Raw genomic sequence first — 20,256 nt, forward strand, 5'->3', positions numbered from 1 at the left:
GCTATTGTGTATAGTGCTGCAATAAACATAGGGGTGCATAAAGTTTTTTGAATTAGAGTTTTGGATTTCTCCAGATAGATACCTAGGAGTGGAATTGCTGGATCATAAGGTAGTTCCATTTTCAGATTTTTGAGATACCACCATACTGTTTTCCATAGTGGCTGCACCAATCTGCAGTCCTATGTTGGTAACTTTTAAAACTCCTTTCAGAAAATCGTAATATCTACAAATGTTGTTTTTCATTACTTTTGCTTTATCACTTTTGTTTATATGCCTGAGAATTATTTTTTGTAAGGAAAGGTATTTTTTATTGTAATTAGAGCTTAAAGAATATTTCTTTGTTTTAAGGCATCCTGGATATTGTCTAAAAGATCTCCATCACAATGGCCCAATTATCAGGCTTGATACCAAGATAATCCTGGATAAACATTATAAGATGTCACTTTTCAGATTCATGGGGAAGAGAAGGTAACATAAGATGTGTGATCAAAAAATACAGTGAATGTTTAAACTAAAAAAAAAATATTATAGTAAAAGATACATTGCCATTAATCCCGCTCAAAATACTCCTCCTTGCTTGGAACACAATTATCTCATTGTTCTTGCCACTCTCTGAAGCAGTTCTGGAAGTCCTCTTTCTTGAGTGTCTTTAGTTGCAATGTTGTGGCTGCCTCTATGTCCTGAAGTGACTCAAAATGTTTACTTTTCATTGTCATTTTCACTTTGGGGACGAGCCAGAAGTCACACAGTTCCAGATCCAGTGAATAATGTGGATGAGGATACACCGTAATGTTTTTATTTGATAGAAATTGCCATATACCAGAAGTGATGTGTGACCATTGTGATCAAGAACTACGGTGAATGCTGCTGCCGAGTGTCAGCCAATGGAAAGGCAGGGATCTTCATTCAATACAGGAAGCGGTGCAACTTCTGGCTCTTTCCTAAAGTCAAAATGATTCAGGACATCGAGGCAGCCATGACAATGCAATTAAAGACATTCAAGAAAAAGGACTTCCAGAACTGCCTCAGAAAGTGGCAAGAACGATGGGATAAGTGCCTTCCAACTGAGAGGGAGTATTTTGAGGGGAATTAATGGCAATGTGTCTTTTACAGTAATATTTTTTCATATAAACAACTCTGTATTATTTGATCACACCTCAAATATATTTCATAATTTTCACTTTCTTTTTTATCTGATTGCATTCATTGTTAATGCCAAAGCATACAATAAGGTATTGAATATAAGATGTGTCTCTTGTTCAAATTTCATATAAAAATAGTAAAGACATGTGGTTGATGTGTACAGAATAAGTTTTTCCTCTATAAATAAGAAATATATTTTTTAAATTATTTATATTCTATTGTGAAACATGACTTTAGTATAGTTTTTCAGCTTTATTGAGGTATAATTAACAAAAATAGTATGTATATAAAGTATGTAACATGATGGTTTGATACACATATATTGTGAAAAAGAGTACCACAATCAAGTTAAATAACACATCCATCTCAATCACATAGTCACTGGGTTTTTTGTTTGTTTTTTTGTTTTTTCTGTGTTAGGAACACTTAAGATATACTCTCTTAGCAAATTTCAAATATATCATACAGTATTATTAACTATAGTTACCAATTATTCATCTTATAACTGAAAGCTTATACCTTTCTGAAAGCTTAGACCAACATCTCTTCATTGTTCCTGCCCCTTAGCCCCTGGTAGCCACCATTTACTCTCTGGTACTATGAGTTTGACTCTTTTAGATTAAAGTGAGATTCAATACAGTATTTGTCTTTCTCTGTCTGGCTTATGTCACGTAGCATACTCTCTACCAGGTTCTTCCAGGTTCGTTCATGTTGCTGCAGATGGCATGAATGCACATTGAATGCTGCATGAATCTGTGTTCATGTTGCTGCAGATGGCAAAATTTCCTTCCTTTTTATGGATGAAAGGTATACCCACATACATATATATATTTTTTTTATCCGTTTGTCCATTGACAGACACTTAGGTTGTTTCCATATCTTGGCTATTGCGAATAATGCTGCAGTGAACATAGGGGTGCAGATATCGCTTCAAGATTCTAATTTCATTTCCTTTGATATCCAGTACTAGAATACATATTTTATTTTTACTTCCTCTATTAAGTAAAGTACAACAATAAGACAATAAAATAATAGTTACTTAAAATACGGTAAATCTGTAGGAGAGAATATTTATTTGGTCAATGGTACATGTTTTCCAAGGCTATGGAGATGGGAAAATGCTTAAGATGTAATTCAGTTAATAAAAGCTATGTACAAAACTGCTGATAGTATATCAGTTTTGTGTTTTAAAAAAGCAAACAGATACACACATTAGCAAAAACACTAGAAGAATAAATGTTATAAAACATAAATAGTAGTTCTCCCCAGATGATGGGATTTTGGATTATTTTTACTTTCTTCAATATCTTCTCCCACATTCACCAAAACATTTTATGAAACCATTATTTCCTTGGTCAGAAGAATGTTTTACAAATAAGTGAAAGTTAAAAAAAATAGTAATAACCACAATGTCTTAACTTTCCCTTTTTCAGAGACCTGTCTTTTATAATCCCAAACATTTGTTTTTCTGTCCCTCTAAACCAAGTCCACTACAGTGACATCAAGGACAGGACAATTTTTGGAATAAATGAAATCATTGAGGAATTTTGATTACCCCAAATAATTCAACACGTTCCTAGTTTTTCTGATGTGATTTGTCAGATTTAAGATTTGAGATCTTTTATTAGGGTAAAGCAATGTTCTCTCTGTCAAATGTTTCTATTAACACAAAGAAACAAATCAGCACCTAGAAGATCTCGTTCTCCTGGCCAGAGGAACATGTTTAATCATTGGGATGCTTCGGACATGCTGATTATCACATATTATCTATGGCCATCCTCAATAGTTTTAATGCAGTAGTTGTTTCAATACAAGCACACTTGTAGGCATTCCTTTAGGTTTTTTAGTCTATCTGGCAAAGGCTTCTAAGCCCCTTTGCTTGCGTGTTTATTATTGTGGGGAGGAGGGAGTTGGGCAGAGAACCCTCATTTTGAAAGTCCCAGTAAAACTATCCCATTATCAGTGTCTCCTTTGCCTACACCCTTGCCTGCTAGTCCAGGGATTGTTCAGGGATGACTAGCTCTTCCTGGAGCTGCTAGCATGTTCCACTTAGGTCGGAACTAAATTACTGAAACTAGGGGTGGAAACACATATTAGCTCGAGCCTTTCCAATGAGTAAGGAGTGTCTGGATAAAGTCACATTACATCTTCCATGCTAGTCAAGGTTTCTAGTTGGCAAAATTAGATCCCAATTGACCCAACACCTAATGTATTTGTTGTCAGTGCAAAGGCCCCATTCCCTTTCAAAAGTACAGTTTGAACTATTTATGATCATTTCATTACAGATTGAAACTGTGGGAAGGACTGAAGCAGGCAAATGAACACTATCAAATTGCCTATTTAGAATTGTGGAGCGATTGGAAGGTGAAATTATTATCGATCAAATTGATGTATTGACTGTTGGACTTCATAACCTTTGTAGTAAACTTAATAGTATTCCATAGGTAAAGACTGTTTTGCCAGTAGTCTTAATTCAGTTAAGATGAACTTCTTTTATTGTGTCCCTTCCAAGCATATAAATTCATTTTTGGAAGCCAGATCATATTACACGTATTATGAGAAATCACTATGTAGTTGAATCCTATTAAACATTCTTACTCTAAAGCATTCTTCCTAAGTACTTTAATCTCTTTGAAAAACTGGTACATCACTTTGCCAGTTTCATTCATAATAGTTAACGCAAATAAAATTCAAATGAAAAGATCAGACTGAAACACATTGATATTTTTTGGAAGAAAAAAATTACTGAGGCTTTTGCTTAGTTGGTAGTTTGATGTAGGACTTTTGACTCTTGGTTTGAAGTTTAGAAACATTTTTTTTTTAAGTGAAAAGAACAACAATTCAGTGAAATCTTTTTTCTCAAGTCCTTTGAGTTTTCCATCTGTGGTATCAAAGGAACTTGATCGTTAACAAGTATACAAATTGGCTCAAGGATATGCCTCTACAATCAAAGATGACTTATTCAGTTGAATTTGAGTGATTTAAGCTGAGCATTTATGAACTATCTTTGTAGAGTGTATTATCTCAAAATATCTGAAAATACTATAATCTCTTTGTCATAGTATTTAAACATATACTTGTATTCAGGAATTTACTTCAAAACAAATTTGCGTAAGTTCTGGAATTCTGTCAGGGAAAAAATTTAGTAGAGAAAAATGATATTAGTCATCCCTCTCATAAATAAATACAGGTATAGTGAAATGTGGTTTCACAAGGCACGTTGGTATATTGGAAAGTATGAGCTTGTCTTCCTTGAACCTCCTCAATCACTTACCTTCCGTGTGGCTTTGGACAAGAGCTCTTTGGAATTTCCAGTCCACTATCTGTAAAACGGGGATATTGACTTCTACCTTTCTGGGTTGGTGTGCTGATTGATGATATTCCACACATACTGTACATTTATTGTATTCTATATTATATTATACCCTGACTACATGGCAGCTATCATCATCATTATTGTGGTTGTTGTTGACATTAATAAGGAGAAAGAGAATCAGGAAGTTTGTAATGATTTAATCTAAATTACAGTTTGAAATATAGTTGACCCAAAACATTTAGAAGTGACACATAGGCATTTTTTGTATACAAAGGAAAATGACATAGGATCAATTTTTGAATTCATATTTATAAAACTCAGCTTATCATTACACTTGTGATTCATCATTGGTTTATTGCTCTGATATAGTTTAAAATGTAACGTGATCAGAGAGTAAGACTAAAATTAATAATTTAGAATGTTTGACAGCGGAGTGCAGGGGGAATTGGGCATACATATTAATACAACTTCAGTCACCATTAATTTTCTCTGCACATCTGCTTCTGGCTCTCTGTTCTGAGCATTTGTGTGACAATTCCCAGGTATGACAGAATGGCCTTCTGTTTTCCCTGCATTACCATATCTATGATTTTACAGAGGTAATGGGCAAGAATTAATGTTGGCCAGGATGCAGAAGGTCTTGAAAACTTGTTTCATACATTTTGTCCAATTTTTCAGTTGAATCAGTTCCTTTGTATTCTATTTTCGCCATAAGTAGAAGCCCAACAAAGTTAGGGTCAGAAGTTTAACAGCACAAGAAAAACAAAAAACAAAAGAACAAAAAAAAGTGTGAACAAGAGGCTTATTTTTTTCAGGCAGAAAGAAGTCCCGAGGTAGAGGACAAAGTTGGCTAGAGTGGTTATAACACCATGTGGTCTGTTGGTTGGTAGTTGCAAACTCATTGCTTTATCGCCAGCATCATATCTGCATTCCAAGAAAGGAATGATGGAGTAAGATGTTTGTATAACCCAAATATATAAACTTAAAAAAAAAAAAAGCCTATGGTTTCTACCTTGTGATTTTTATGCTTACCTCTCAGTAGTCAGAATTATGTTACAGAGCCATCCCTAGCTGCAAAAGAAGCTGGGGAAGTTTTAAAGTAGTGTAAGTTGCTGCTCCAAAAAAAACTGGGTTCTGGAAGAATGAAAAGATCTTGCAGCGGCATTTAGCAGGGTCTGTCACTACTACTTTTTGCCACAAAGTCTTTTTTAACCATGACAAAATTATTTGTTTAGCAATTTGGGAGATAAAAGAAGGGGAATCATTACAACTAACAACTGAGATCCAATTTCCAATTTCCAATACATAAGCTGTGTTAGACAATTTAATGTAAATAGGTGAATTCTAAATAGGATAAATGTGTTGTGATATATATATATATATATATATATATATATATATATATATATATATGTATATATATATATTACACAAATATATATATATATAGTTATATATAGTTATATATAAAGTTACAGTGCTATACATTTGAATTGTTTTAGGAGGTATTTTAGGTAAACCAAATAATAATTAATTCAATGAGGTGTAAAACAAACTCCATTTGTTCCTGACTTCCAAATAATGTGAGGCAAATTGTCTATTAATTTTTTCAAAAGTGATTAATGCTTTACCAAGATAAATTTATTTCATCAGAGTTCTCAATAACTCTCAGAAATATTAGACCCATAGAATCAGGGTCTTGAGAATATTAGGAAAAATAATAACTGATATTGTGGTTATATTTTCTTATAATCCTACAGAAAACTGGCAAGCTACTGAACTTCTTTGGTCATTTCCCTATCTTTCTACCATATCCATCCATTCAAAACATTTAGCACTTTCTATGTCCCAAGCACTCACAAAAACCCGATGAAGTAGGTACTATTATCACCATTTTGCATTTAAAATTCTGTAAATTCAAACTTGTCAGAAATGGAAAAGAGTAACACTATCTAAACCTTGAATTTTAACATTATCTAGTAAATAAGAGGTCTTTCATGGATACTATCCAGCAGCACCGAACAAAAGGCACCATGGGATTGTATGATGGGATGGATAGGCAGCAGGGTACTGGGGTTAAGCACGGCCTGCACTGGACTCATGACTCTGCTATTTGTTAGCTGTATAATCCTGGGGAAATTACCTAATACATCTGTGCCTTCATTTCCCTATCTGAAAATGGGGATAATAGTACCCCCTCATAAGTTTGTTAGAACAAAAGTAAATTGGTATTACTAATATACTTAGAAGAGTCTCGATACACAGTAAACACTCTATTGCTGAATAACAAATTAATAAAAAATTGATAGCTTAAAAGGACAGAAATATATTATCTCAGTTTCCATGAGTCAGGAATCTGGAGGCCACTTAGCTGGGTGATTGTGGTTTAAGGTCTCTCATTACATTCACATTTCAACCGCAGCTGGATCACCTGAAGCCTTGACTAGGAAGAGAGGGTTTCCAAGGCTCTCAGAGCTGGACGGTGGTGCTGTCAGCTGGGCTCCTGTGCACCTACACCGCTCATCTTCCAGGGCCACTCTTCATCTGAATTCACCAAAAAAGCCTGATCTTCTTTCCATCAAGACCATGTGCACCTGACAGAAACCATACAATCCAATTTCAGAAGTGACATCCCAAGCCAGTCTGCATTATTCTGTTCATTAGCAGTGACTCATTAAATCTGCCCAAATTCAAGGGAAGAGGAGGACACCAAGAGGTTGGGATCATTGGCAGCCACATTAGAAGCTGCCTAACTCCTGGAGCGTTGGATATTTGTTAAATGAAGTAAGTATGGAAGTGTCACTATATTTCCTCATATTTGTGTCCCTCAGCAACAGTAGTTAATACAACTTTGAAGGAATCACAGGAATTAACATTGGAGAGAATCAAGTCTATTTTTAAGGGCTCATTTGAAGACTACATTAATCAAACGAATTCCTCTAAAAAATTACTGAGTTTTTTTTGTCTAAAAATAATGCAAACTTTATTAGAAAATTAGAAGGCACTAGCCACCAACCAAAGGATTACAGCAGTCTATTATGCAGGATTATTTATGATCTAGATCCATTTAGGTCTTGGCTCCATTATAGTCAGACACCATGAATTGGTATTCAGGATTCTAGATAGTGTTTATGTGATACAGGGACTGTCTCTTCTAAATTAGGGATATAAGTAAAAGTAAATTCCAGAGACGTTCAGGATGCAGGGAACTAGGCAATAGCTGAGGGTCACCTGCCATGAAAATGAGATCAGCTCTAACCCCACTTCCTTTCTTATTTATATACATCAAAAATGTACTCAGGTGGGGATAAGGGGAAGGTGAGAGGTTTTGGGAACGTACAGAGGGATAGTGGATGGGGGGAGGGGGGTTCACACAGTGTGAGGGATATAAATGATAAATGTCTAAGTTTTGCTTTGTCTTGTGCACCTGAAACTAATTAATAAAAAAAAAAAAAAAAAGAAAAGAAAAAAAAAAAAAAAATGTACTCAGGCCTAGTCCTGAATACAAAATAAAGTACACAGTTTAAAACAAACTGCAAAGTTGTATTTATTTACACTAAAACGTGAATTACCTGTATACACACACATTTAAGAGGCACAACCTGTTATGCACAATAACCATAATCTTCAGTACGTTATACACAGTAGTATCTACAGGTGCGTCAGTGGTTTCAGTGAACACAGTACCAAAACATTCCTGATACAAAATAAATTACTCATTCACATATTCTAATCACACAAGACAGTTCATATCTTTAAAGCTGTGTACTTCAAAAAACACTAGCTAGATGTACAACCAAAATGTAGGTTTGCTTTATGAAAAATGTCTTCAAATTATTATGCATAAATGATCCCTTTCGGGATGCATTTTTCTCTTAAATAAACTATATTGATGTCAAGTTTATTTATATATAGCCTCCTAAAACATGACTGAAGACAGACATTACTTCATTTTTTAAAGGTGTAACTATAATAGAGAAAATGCTAAACTATTGCCCCCAAATTCCAACACTTACATTATATTTCTCAGACACAAATTATTTAAATTCCAGAGTATGAGATTAGCTGCCCTATTTTGCAAATTGTTTCCTCTAAAAGTGTCAACAGATTGTCTTAAACTATCTCAGATACTGAAGAAATTCAGCTTAAAAACAAAACAAAACAAAACAAAAACCTTAAAATGCTTTAGGTTAATGCCAATTCTATATGTGGAAATTTTAATAAATTGAACACTTTTCTCTTAAAGACCTTCACAAAAAGATCTTTTCCCATTCTAAAATCTATTAAAGATATGTAGAAAGTCCAAAAGAACACTTCAATATTTTCATAATGCAGTGAAGGATTTCCCTTTGGCATTTCTCCATTAGTTCTAAAATGAAATGTCAACAAACATTTTATATTTTTCTATCTACCTACTACAGACATTTTCTGTACACAAAAGTATTTGAAATTATGTTTTAACAGCAATTTCACTGCTAAGAAATTTTCTTTTTTAGATCTACAAAAAATATTAACATTCAGCTTTTTACTAAGCTGAAATGTTTTGATGTTGCTGAAATGAGCTTGCTTAATTCTTTTTCAGTGACTAAAAATTCAATGGATAAAATTTTTGTAAGATATAATTTAACAAAAATGTTGACGAGAGTACAATTTTTGAATATTGATATGAAGCATGCTTCTCTTAAAGGAAAAGAAAATCTTCATATAATATGGGCATCACAGAAAAAGAACTGCTATTTTTCTCTTGGTCCCCGTCACTTTTGTAAAAGGAAACAGACCAAAACAAAACTGCTACAAATGCTGATTGGTGGAAGATTTTCTAGACTGCCGTTCATATTACATTTCCACATTGTTTCCAGTACCATGAATTTTTGGCTCTCATCTTAAGGCTAAAAGTAGTCCAAGTGTGACAATTTTAAAGTGATAATGGGAAATGATAGCAAAGTTTTTACAAATGAGCACATTTTCTTCATTCAAAAATAAATATGGGGGAAAAAAATCTCAGTAAAACTAAATCAAATGCAAGCTATACTCTCCAGGGCTTACTGACAACAAAAACAAAAACATAAAACAAATACTGTAGCTAATTACTGCTGTTTACCATTGCCTACAAAGGTCTTGGATAACACAAAAAATTATAGTAATGACAGCTTTATTGTGACATTAACACATTTTAAAAATGCAATTACAAATTCCCCATTGTTTTCTAACAGGGCAAAATCATGGAAATCCAAGCAGAGAATGATGCACAGCAGATGGAGGAACTAGAACATAAACGGGGTATTTCTGCTATCAGCTATTGAAACATCTGAATATATCTATAGGTATTTTAGAAAGAAAAACTGATCCATTATTTTTTAAATCTAGAGAATGCATGAATAGGACACATAATGGGATACTGAATTTGTGAAAGTAATTTTGTTATATAACATGGAAGTTATTAAATATTACATATGCAGCTTATACCACTAATACTGCTATCTCCCAGCCAATGTAAATATCTGACACCAGCACTGTCCTTCAAGTATAGTTCAAATTAATGGTTACATGCTATAACCAAGTATGTAAATTACCAGCTCCTGCTAATACAATTTAGTAAGAACTGGGAGTCCTGGAATTGGCACTAGGTAATGCTTACAGAATATAATTTTAAGTGCATATGGTTATCTACTTCCAGAATCCAGAAAATACAGCCACCCAAGCTCCTACAAGGGAGTTTTACCTCAATTCTATCATTTTAAAAGTATGTTGCAATGGAATCTCTCCAAAATCAAATAGGATCAATTTGGTCACATTCGATTCTAAAACAAAATGTTACGTAAAATTTTTGTGTATCTAAATGTTGCTTTTAGGTGAATTTGTGAGATGTTTTAGAGTTTCTTTTTTTGGAGGAGGTGGTCTGATAAAAAGGAACAGATTAGACAAGATCACAAATAATCACCATTCCTCCATAATTCAGTTGAAGTTGGTCTTTTGCAAATGCTTATTAGGAATTTCTAAAGCACTGACTTGCAGAGGCCAAGAGCCCCCATCAATCCCTGCTTGGATGGCCACTCCCGTCACCACTGCCAGGTCAGGGTCTACAGACGTGTTGGGATCCTTTCCAAAGAACTCCTGGATAACTTGGCGGATCCGAGGGATACGAGTAGAGCCCCCAACCAAAACCACTTCATCGATCTCCGTCTTTTCCAGATGGCCTTCTTTTAATACTTGCTGAATGGGCACCAATATTTTCTGGAAGAGATCGTCATTCAGGGTGTCAAAGAGCTTCCGAGATATTTCCGTTTCAAATAAAACTTGACTTTCTCCACTCTTCTTTTCAGAAAGATCAGCTCCAAACATGCTGTTTACGAGGGGGCCCTCTGCTGGGGACAGTCTGTCCTTCGGCAGTTCAGTGACACTACTCTGAGGTTCGTTTCTGTCCTCTTCCTCCACCGTCAGCAATACTGACAACTGAGCAGACTGATGAAGAGTCAGATTTAATTTGACCATTTCCACAGCTTGTCTTAATCTATGGATTTCCTCTTTCCTAGAGGGTAGGAAGCCGTACGTCTGATAAATCTGTTTATACAAGTACTGCAGCAGCCTCTGATTGAAGTCCTGTCCTCCAAGTTTATTGTTCCCTAAGTCAAAAATAAAAGTTTACATTATAGTTATGCATATATGTTTATACGTCTGTATGTATCAAAATGATATTCTGGGAATAACAAATTCCTTAATTAATGTATTATAAGATTTTACTCATGCAAAGAGTGATCGAAAAAAAACTGGGTTGAAGCGATTTTAACTCAAATGTGTACTATTAAAAAACAGTGCACATCTCGGTTAAATTTTTTAAATGACATAAAAGGAACTATCTCTTAATGATATCAAATATTTTTTCAGAAAATATATTGAGAATGCAGATTGGCTTTCATGTAGCAGTTTACAAACACTAATTGTCATTATTCAACAAAAGAAAGTCCTTCTTATAATTAAAAAGTACCAGTAGGCATTTTATCTTTTTTTAAAAAAATTCTTGTTTTGCATGATAAAAAGCTGAAAAATAGAAACAAATGATTTAAAAGGAAGAGTAATGTAATATAAATCCCCAGCACTGAAGTTGTTTCTAAAGACAGTGCAGTTAGCAGGAAGACAAATGCAAAAGGTAGACCATCTATAACTTACAGCTGCACTTTTCAAACAGGCTTATTAATTCTTTAAACTAAATTAAAACAAAACCTTATTTAAAAGATTTGGAATGTACAATACTATCACTTCCTAGAGAATACTATTATAGATTTTCTAAAAATATCTATTTTGTGAAACAGACTATCAAGTAAAATAAAATGATCACCCTTCACTTTAAAATAATTTCTTCCCTTCTGTTCCCTTCACCATGGCCATGAAAAGTATTGGCTCAGGGAGCTACTACTGGCAATATATTTATTTGACTTACAGGATGCCCAGTCCTTTTTTGAGACTTAACATTTTTTTGTAAATACACATAAATGGTGGCATAAAATTAGCATAAAACTACATATACAGAAGTTGACCAAAATCAAAGAATATTAAAACAAATTTTTAAACGAGCAGTTTACAAATTAGTTACGTTAATGTGCCTGAAACTCCTTAACTCTGTATATTTTACTTACCAGACATTGCCCGGGTTAAAAACATTCCTCCTTGTTTATTCAGCAATGACACATCCAGAGTTCCTCCACCTAAATCTATCACCAAGACGTGAAAGACATCAGCCTTGTGGAGACCATAGGCCATAGCTGCCGCTGTGGGTTCATTTATCACCCTTAAGATCTTCAGGCCTGTATGATTGGTTGGAGGGAAGAACGAACAACTCATGAGAGGGTACAATTAAATTTCTTTCTGCTCAACCTGACATGTTAATCTCTTCTATGACATGAACTCCATTAAATAATAGTGAGAAAGAATAGTCATACCCCCAATAAAAATAATGAAATGAGAAGGATAAATATCAGTTCTTCTAAATGGGTATCATTAGAATTATTCTAAAAGATCATAATATAAAGAAATAAAGGCCCAGATTTAGTGGAATACATCATTATATTCTTAATTAATACTTAATTTAAAAAAAATCTCTGCGCCTCTAATTTTCATATGTTTTTGGGAATATATGAGAAATAAAAATTTAATCATTATATAACAAATTGCTGTAGAAATGATAAGCTTACTGTGCTTTTTTTTAAAAAAAGACTTTTTCATAAAAAGAAAGATGAATAAACAGAAATAATAAAAAGAAAAATCTAGATGAGATGTTCAAATAGCTACAATGATACCCTTAAAGAGTACTTAAAGTACCCTTAAAGAGTACTTACAACACCCTGAAATGCAAATCTGAAATATACAGCAAATCTGATTTTGAATTGTTATATTTGTGCAGGCAAAAGATCAGATTTCCTTGAGAAAAATTCCTGCTTTAAACTAAATGCCACACATAAGTGGTCTGCAAAGTAATATGGCTTTCTGTAGCAGGAGCCATAAAAACTATTCCAACGCAGAAGAATTTATTTAAAGATTGTAACACCCTTCCCCTTAGTTCTCTGACTTCATTACTCACTCTGCTCTGGCCACAGTGGCCAACCTCCTATTTTCTGTAAGAGCAAATTTCCATTTTGTGGCTGCTACACTGGTCCATCTCTCTCCAGCAACATAATTCTTCTATATATCTCCTTGGCTATCAACCTTGCTTCTTTTAAATCTGCAAACATGTCACTTTCTCAACGAGGCCTATCTGACCATTCTTTAAAACCTGCTGGATCTTCTACTCTCTGACCACCCAGCAATCCTGTCCCCTTATCCTTTTTTTTTTTTTTTTTTTTTCCATAGCATGTTACTTTCCGATATACGTTGTATCAAGATTCTGAACCAGAGGCCATTTTGCCCCTTCAGGGACATCTGGCAATGTCTGGAGACAGACGACTGTCACCATTGAGGTGGGGATAGTTCTGCTAGCATCTGGTGAGTGGAGGCTACGATGCTGCGAAATAACCTACAGTACACAGGACATTCCCCTATAATAAAGAATTACCTGTCCCGAAACATCAATCATGCTGAACATGAGAAACTCCATGATCTACTTCTCTTTAATGCTGATTTTCTGTTTCCCTCTAGTAGAATATAAGTTCCACGAGAATGGGGATTTATCTGTTTTATCGAGACACTCAATATCTGCTGAATGGTGTTAAATGGATTCTCCCCCACCTCACATTTTTAAAAAAAATTATATTCATCTTAACATTAAGAAAAGTTTAGAAGAAAAAAGCTCAAGGCTCACATATGTCCATGTTCTCTCAGCCTTTGTCATGTGCCTGATTGGTTGTTGTCATAATACATACATTTTACATTGTGCTTTCTTATTGTTTGTAAACTTATATCAAAATCCATCCCATTTACCTACCATATAGTTTGTTTACATGCCTAGATAGGTAGTTTTCAAGGTGATACACTTTACTACAGAAGATTTTCAACCTAAGAACATTTTTAGAAAAATGTAACTCAGGCAAAGGTGACTATTACCTGCAAGGTTAGCAGCTTCAATTGTTGAATTTCTCTGTTTTAGATCAAATTCTGCTGGTACAGAAATAACAGCATTGGCAACTGGCATTCCAAGATACTTCTCTGCCATTTCCTTTAATTTCAATAATAACCTAGAGCCAACATATTCTGGGGACACTGTGATGGTCTCATTACTTGTCACAGAAAACTCAACCATTCCATTTTTGTTTAAAACCTGTGGATAGGATTTGCAAAAAAAAAGGCAAAAATGGTATACATTATACATACATTATACATATACTTACAAATATATACTGGACTTATTTAATCAAAACTTACCTTTACAAAGTCATAAAATTCACTTGTAATCTATCAATTATATTTATTAAGATTAGAGATTAAAAGTTGTACTTTAAAATCTATTAAAATGAATCCACACCATAGTTTTCGGTAACAAAATAGTAACATTCATCACCAGGAATATAACTGTAACATAAAAGATTCTTGATATATATTTGTTAAATGAAAAAAAAAAAAAAGAATGATGAAATATAAAGAATAACAGTTGCTAAATCATGTATGTGACTAAAGATCTTTTTCTTAAAATAAACTGTTCCAAAAGTAACAGATAACTGAAAGAATGTTTCAGAACATATTAGCAAGAACAATTTTAGTGCTTCATTATGCTCTTATCCAAGAATCAAATATCACTTATATTCTTATTTCTACAAAAACACATATTGTATTATGTGTATACACATATTGTATTACCTCATTATCCCGAATGTAGTTGTCCATTTAAAAAACTAGATTAATTCTAAAACATACTATCCTACTTTCACCAACAGAAAAGACTGTATTAACATCAATAGTAAAGAGAATTAGTCTGTTGTAAGAAATTATAAGAAATTTACTCAAGTCATTCTGGACCACATAATTAGGTTTCAATTAAGGAAACCTGACCTTCCAAAAAGTATTTCACCTGTGTGGAGAAAAGTAAAACAAGCTACAGACACTATTAAAATAAGGTCCAAAGATACCAGTACTATCACAGCCCACGTGAAAGAGAAACAACAAAAAATCAGATTACTTAGAAACTTAAGGGGAGGGGGCGACCTTAAAATAATTCTTAGATCAACATGTATCTAAAGCTGTAATTTAGAGGAAGATGTATAACTTTATGATTTTATCATTCTACAAAAGTGTTGGCAAGATGTGGAGAAAAGGGAACGAACCCTTACGTTCTGCTGGTGGGATTGCAAATTGGTGCAACCACTATTGAAAATAGTACGGAGGTTCCTCAAAAAGTTAAAAACAGAGCTACCTTATTTATGACCCAGCAATTCCACACCTAGGTATTTATCCAAAGAAATCCAAAACACTAATTCAAAGATACATGCACCCCTATGTTCACTGCAAAGCTATTCACAATAGCCAAGATATGGAAACAAGTGAAATGCCCATCAAAAGATGATTAAACTGTGGTATATTTATACAATGCCATAAAAAAGGATGAAATATTACCATTTGCGACAACATGAATGGACCTAGAGGGTATTATTATGCTTAGTGAAATAAGTCAAACTAGGAAATACAAATACCATTAAATGATCTCACTTACATGTGGACTCTAAAGAAAATAAACAAACAAAACAGAAACAGACCCATAGAGAGAGAACAAACTGATGGTTATTAGATGGGAGGAGGTTTGGGGGACTGGATCAGAAAGGTGAAGGGATTAAGAAGTACAAATTGATAGTTACAGGAGAGTCACAGGGATGTAAAGTATAGCATAGGGACTAGAATTGACAGTATTATAAAAGCTATGTATAGTGTCAGATGGGTAATAGACTTATTGGGAGATCACTTTATAAATCATATAAATGTCTAATCACTACACTGTACACATGAAACTAATAAAATATTGAATGTCAACTATAATTTTAAAACAACGGTCACGGGGATGTATAGTACAACACGGGGAATATAGTCAATATGATCTAATAGCTATGTACAGTGTCGGGGTGGGTGGTAGACTTGTTGGGGTTATTACTTTGTGAGTTATGTAAATGTGTAAATGCCTGATCACTATGTTGTTCAGTATGCCTGAAACAAAAAATAAACAAAACAGAAAGGAATCTAAGAAAGAAACCTAAAAGTATTTTTTTTCTCCTTCAAAAACGGATAAAAAATTTGAGATTTTTTATGTAAGGGTTATGCAATAAACAGCATTGATACAACTATTTTAAAACCTATCATTTAGCATCCCACTTCATAATTTACAAAAAAAAAAAATCCTATATGAAATAAACATTTAAATGTTTAAAAGAAAAAAACAGCAAACCTACAAAAACTCATATAAAAGTGTTGGCGACAAGACAAAAAAAAACAAACAAAAAAAGTAAGTAAGATGGGAAGGCCATTGAAAGCATGGAAGTCCAAAACCATTTAAAAACATTAAGAGACAATTTTACTACATAAAAATTGATGTTCTTGACAGCTCAAAAACACAATTATGTTATAAAAAGGCAAAACTACTATGTTTCCTCGAAAATAAGACTGGGTCTTACATTAATTTTTGCTCCAAAAGACACATTAGGGCTTATGTTCAGGGGATGTCAGCCTGAAAAATTATGCGAGGGCTTATTTTCCGGTTACGTCTTATTTTCGGGGAAACACGGTACTTAAAACATCACAAGTGTATTTTGTCATCAAGGAAAAGATAAATACCCCAAAACAAAATAGGACAAAAGATAGATAAGAAATGGATCACTAAAGAAAATCAAAATGCCAATAAACCAATTTTGAAAGTCCGTCCTCACTAGACATCATAGGAATTCAAGAAACTAGTAAGAAGATGCCAATTTTTTTAAAAAAATTATCTATTGGCAAAGATTAAAATAATAACCAGTGAAGGTATAGGCATTCTAAAGAATAGTTAGGAGCACCTAACCTTTTTGGTGCACAATTTTACAATATAAATCAAAAGCCTTAAAAACATGTGCATATGATCTATCAATTCTACCTCTAGGATTCAAATTTAAGAAATTACCAAGAAGAATAACATGATATATGTACAAGGATATTCACTGAAGCTCCAACACTGGTGGAAAACGAGGGAAAAAATAAAATGTATACTGATAGGGTCTGGGTAATTAAATAGTTAAACAGTCATTCCATGCAACCACTAAAGATGGTGGGAATCTACTGACTAATTGTCCATGATACATTGATGAATTTCAAACAAGTCATAAAACACCATACCTAGTTTCTTTATTTTTATGTATACAAATATGTGTACACTCAAACACAAGAGAATATATCCATCCATCCATACATACATACATCCACCCACCCACCTACCCCCCCCCCCCCCCACCTATAGTACATGGGGCTCCATTAGCCTTCCTGCTACAAGGAAAAAGCTAGGCAGGCATTCTGAGGATGGCAGAGCAAGAATATGATAAGGTCCCAAGTCCTCGATAGCACTGTGGAGCCACTGAATTAACTCACCCTGGACTTGCTCGTATACCAGATTGGTATATAAGATAATACAACTTCCAAGGAGACTGAGTCAGTTGAAATAAAAAGTTTTATAACTTGAAGCCAAAGCGTTAACTGAAATAGTACCCTGAACTAAAATTAAAGTAGATTTTAGCTTAATTACTTACCTTAAATGGGTATCTGCCAATTTCAGCCTCCAGCTCTTCTGGGGTAAAAATCTTGCCTATGAATCTTTTGGCATCATATATTGTGTTCTGAGGATTTGAATCTGCCAGCTCTAAACTTTCATACCCCACATGTACATCATGGTCAGTAAAGGACACCGTGCTGGGTATGCTGATATGCCCATTTTCATCTGGAATGACCTTTACTTTTCCTGTGCCAGGAAAGAACACCCCCACCGAACAGTAGGTGGTGCCAAGGTCAATGCCAATCACTTTAGGAGTAGGCAATGGTAAATACTGTTGTGCCAAATAGCCAGCCAACAGGAGAGTCAAAACAGCCGATCCTGAAATAGACAAATTAAAAGCTGTGTCTTATAAAACTAGTACAATATGTGAAATTACTCTTGTAAAATTATTTTGTCACTCTTTGAAACAAGACTAAAAACAGTTTCAAAATATTTTCTTTTATAGTACTAATGATAACATTTCTCTCAAACATCACATTTTTCATTAAACTGACCACATGCAATTAAAAGATGTAACAACAAAAACAAACAAACGAAAAACCCTGTAGTTGGATGTTTGTGTACTTCACTATGGGTGAATAAAGAAATAAAAAAGTAAAAAACATTTTGATAATAATTGTGATGTTGACAGGAAAAACCATTCACGTGCAGCAAAAGCTACATATATATATATATAAGTTCTTGATCACTTGATATTTAGATTTATAGCTTTATAGTTTTAGTTATCATATTAAAAAGACTCTGTTATTAAAATTCTCACAGCAAAAACTGTTATAATAATGCTAAAACTCTTTATCCCCTTATCTCCTTTTTTTCTTTCAACAGGATGAAATGGGTAAATGGGATAAAATGATTTTGAAAGCTGCTTAGATATTAAACTGTCAACTTCATAAAAGAATATAATTAACTTTTTTTTGTAGTTAAGTATCAACTAAGAACATAGTTCTTGCATAAGTAATATTTAGGGAAGAAGCATAAAAGTGTATACACTTTACAACATAAATGGAAGCTACTTGAAGGCAGATATGGTAAATTGTATTCTCTGCACCAAGAATGATTCCTAGCAAACAGCAGATATTCAATTAATATTAACTGATGAGAAAAACAAATATGAACAAATGCCATGAAGACTGTAAACAGAAGTGATGCACAAAGATGCCACTTCGAATATTACAATTATTTACTTCCTTTCAGAAGGCTTTTATACACCTGTGTCCATCCATGTTACATACGACCCAAAACGTCAGTATGTCGGAGTCTGTTTTACTAATCGTTAGCTCATCCTTATGAACACATAATTGAAATTATGTGCCAACCCGTTTCCTCTTGCTCCTACGTGAAAAATTTCAGAAGCATTTCATCACCTTCTTGTCCGGGGAGGGAAATTCTTAACCCGGACTGGCAGAAAGAGGCCTGGATCTCTCAAAATCCAGCATCCCTCGAGTCTGCAGCTCAGGTCGCTGCTGGGGCTCTTCCCCCTTCTCCCACAAAGGGGTGTAAAGTGATGCACATTCTTACAGCCCCTCAAAAGCCTCAATTCAACCAACGATTCAAAATCGACGTTTATTTAGAAAGAACTGTTGCCGAACACCCGATGTCCCTGGGGGGTACGCAGAAAGTTGCCGCCGGCCCTACGTGGGCCTACTCCGGCCTGGGCCATCCTAGAGGCTGCTCCAACAGCCCCAAACCGCCTTTAAATCACCTTTGCGGCACCCTTCGTGCCGCGCCAGCTGGATCCAGAAGGTGTGACAACCACCCCTGCCCATCCTGGCCTCCCCGAACCGCCCCAGTGCCCACAACAGCGACAGGGAACCCCCCACGAACACTAACCTAAGATCGTCATCTCTCCGGCCATCACAGTCCCGCCGCAGACGCTTGGGCTGACTGTACCAGATCTGAGGCACCGCCCCCATGCCGCCCGGCAGCCCCGCTGCCACCTGGGAAATGTAGTCCTCTTGCTCTGACGCAGCCGGAGAAGCTACATCTTCCCACGAGAGAAAGGACTTTATTTACCGTGAGGTCGCGAGGCTGAGCGCTTCCATTCATCAGCTGGCAGGGACGACTGAGCCGCCCTCCCACGCACAGACGGCCGAGCCAATTAGGCTGAGGTGGAAGACAGCCAAGAAGAAGGGCTGGAGCTTATAATCAAATCAGAAGCGCCTCGAGCCAGCTGGAGGTAAAAACACGTCATTTCTTTCGCATTGCCCCACCGCTTTGCATTCTGGGAAGTGTAGTTTTGATCTGCTCCCATCCCCGGAGGGAGAGTGAGGACCGTTAAGTTACTGCTTTTTTTTTGGGGGGGGGCCTTGTCCCTAACCAGGCCCAGACTACAGCTTTTGTTATTTTGTTCTGCCTTTTAAAGCATTCTCCTTTGCCTGAAATCTAGATTCTAGATGGGGTTTCACTAAACGCCGCTCTGAACGCAGCCTCCTTAGTAAATTCCCTCCACAGTGCGGGCACCGACGGAGGCTGAGCTGGGCGTCCATGGGACTCCAGTAAGAGCCTCAGTCCTCAGCTTTTGTTTTGGGAATAAATGAATTAAAGCAATTTCAGCCAAGTGATTTATCCAAGAAAGCAAGGACACATTTCC

General features: G+C 35.1%; 1 protein-coding gene across 1 annotated transcript; it reads right to left on the bottom strand.

Moving 5' to 3' along the window:
- Nucleotides 1-7,981: 7,981 nt before the first annotated feature.
- HSPA13 (heat shock protein family A (Hsp70) member 13) lies at nt 7,982-19,651 on the bottom strand. The gene is made up of 5 exons (XM_088793731.1): nt 19,497-19,651; nt 17,644-17,984; nt 13,994-14,207; nt 12,094-12,261; nt 7,982-11,082 (listed from the first exon to the last, which is right to left on the bottom strand). The coding sequence occupies exons 1-5, from the start codon at nt 19,519-19,521 to the stop codon at nt 10,415-10,417; spliced, it is 1,416 nt and encodes a 471-aa protein (XP_088649857.1). The 5' UTR covers nt 19,522-19,651; the 3' UTR covers nt 7,982-10,414.
- Nucleotides 19,652-20,256: the final 605 nt, after the last annotated feature.

Source organism: Rhinolophus sinicus, chromosome 17, assembly GCF_057876585.1.
Source record: "Rhinolophus sinicus isolate RSI-liver-muscle chromosome 17, RSI-T2T, whole genome shotgun sequence".
NCBI classification, from domain to species: domain Eukaryota; kingdom Metazoa; phylum Chordata; class Mammalia; order Chiroptera; family Rhinolophidae; genus Rhinolophus; species Rhinolophus sinicus.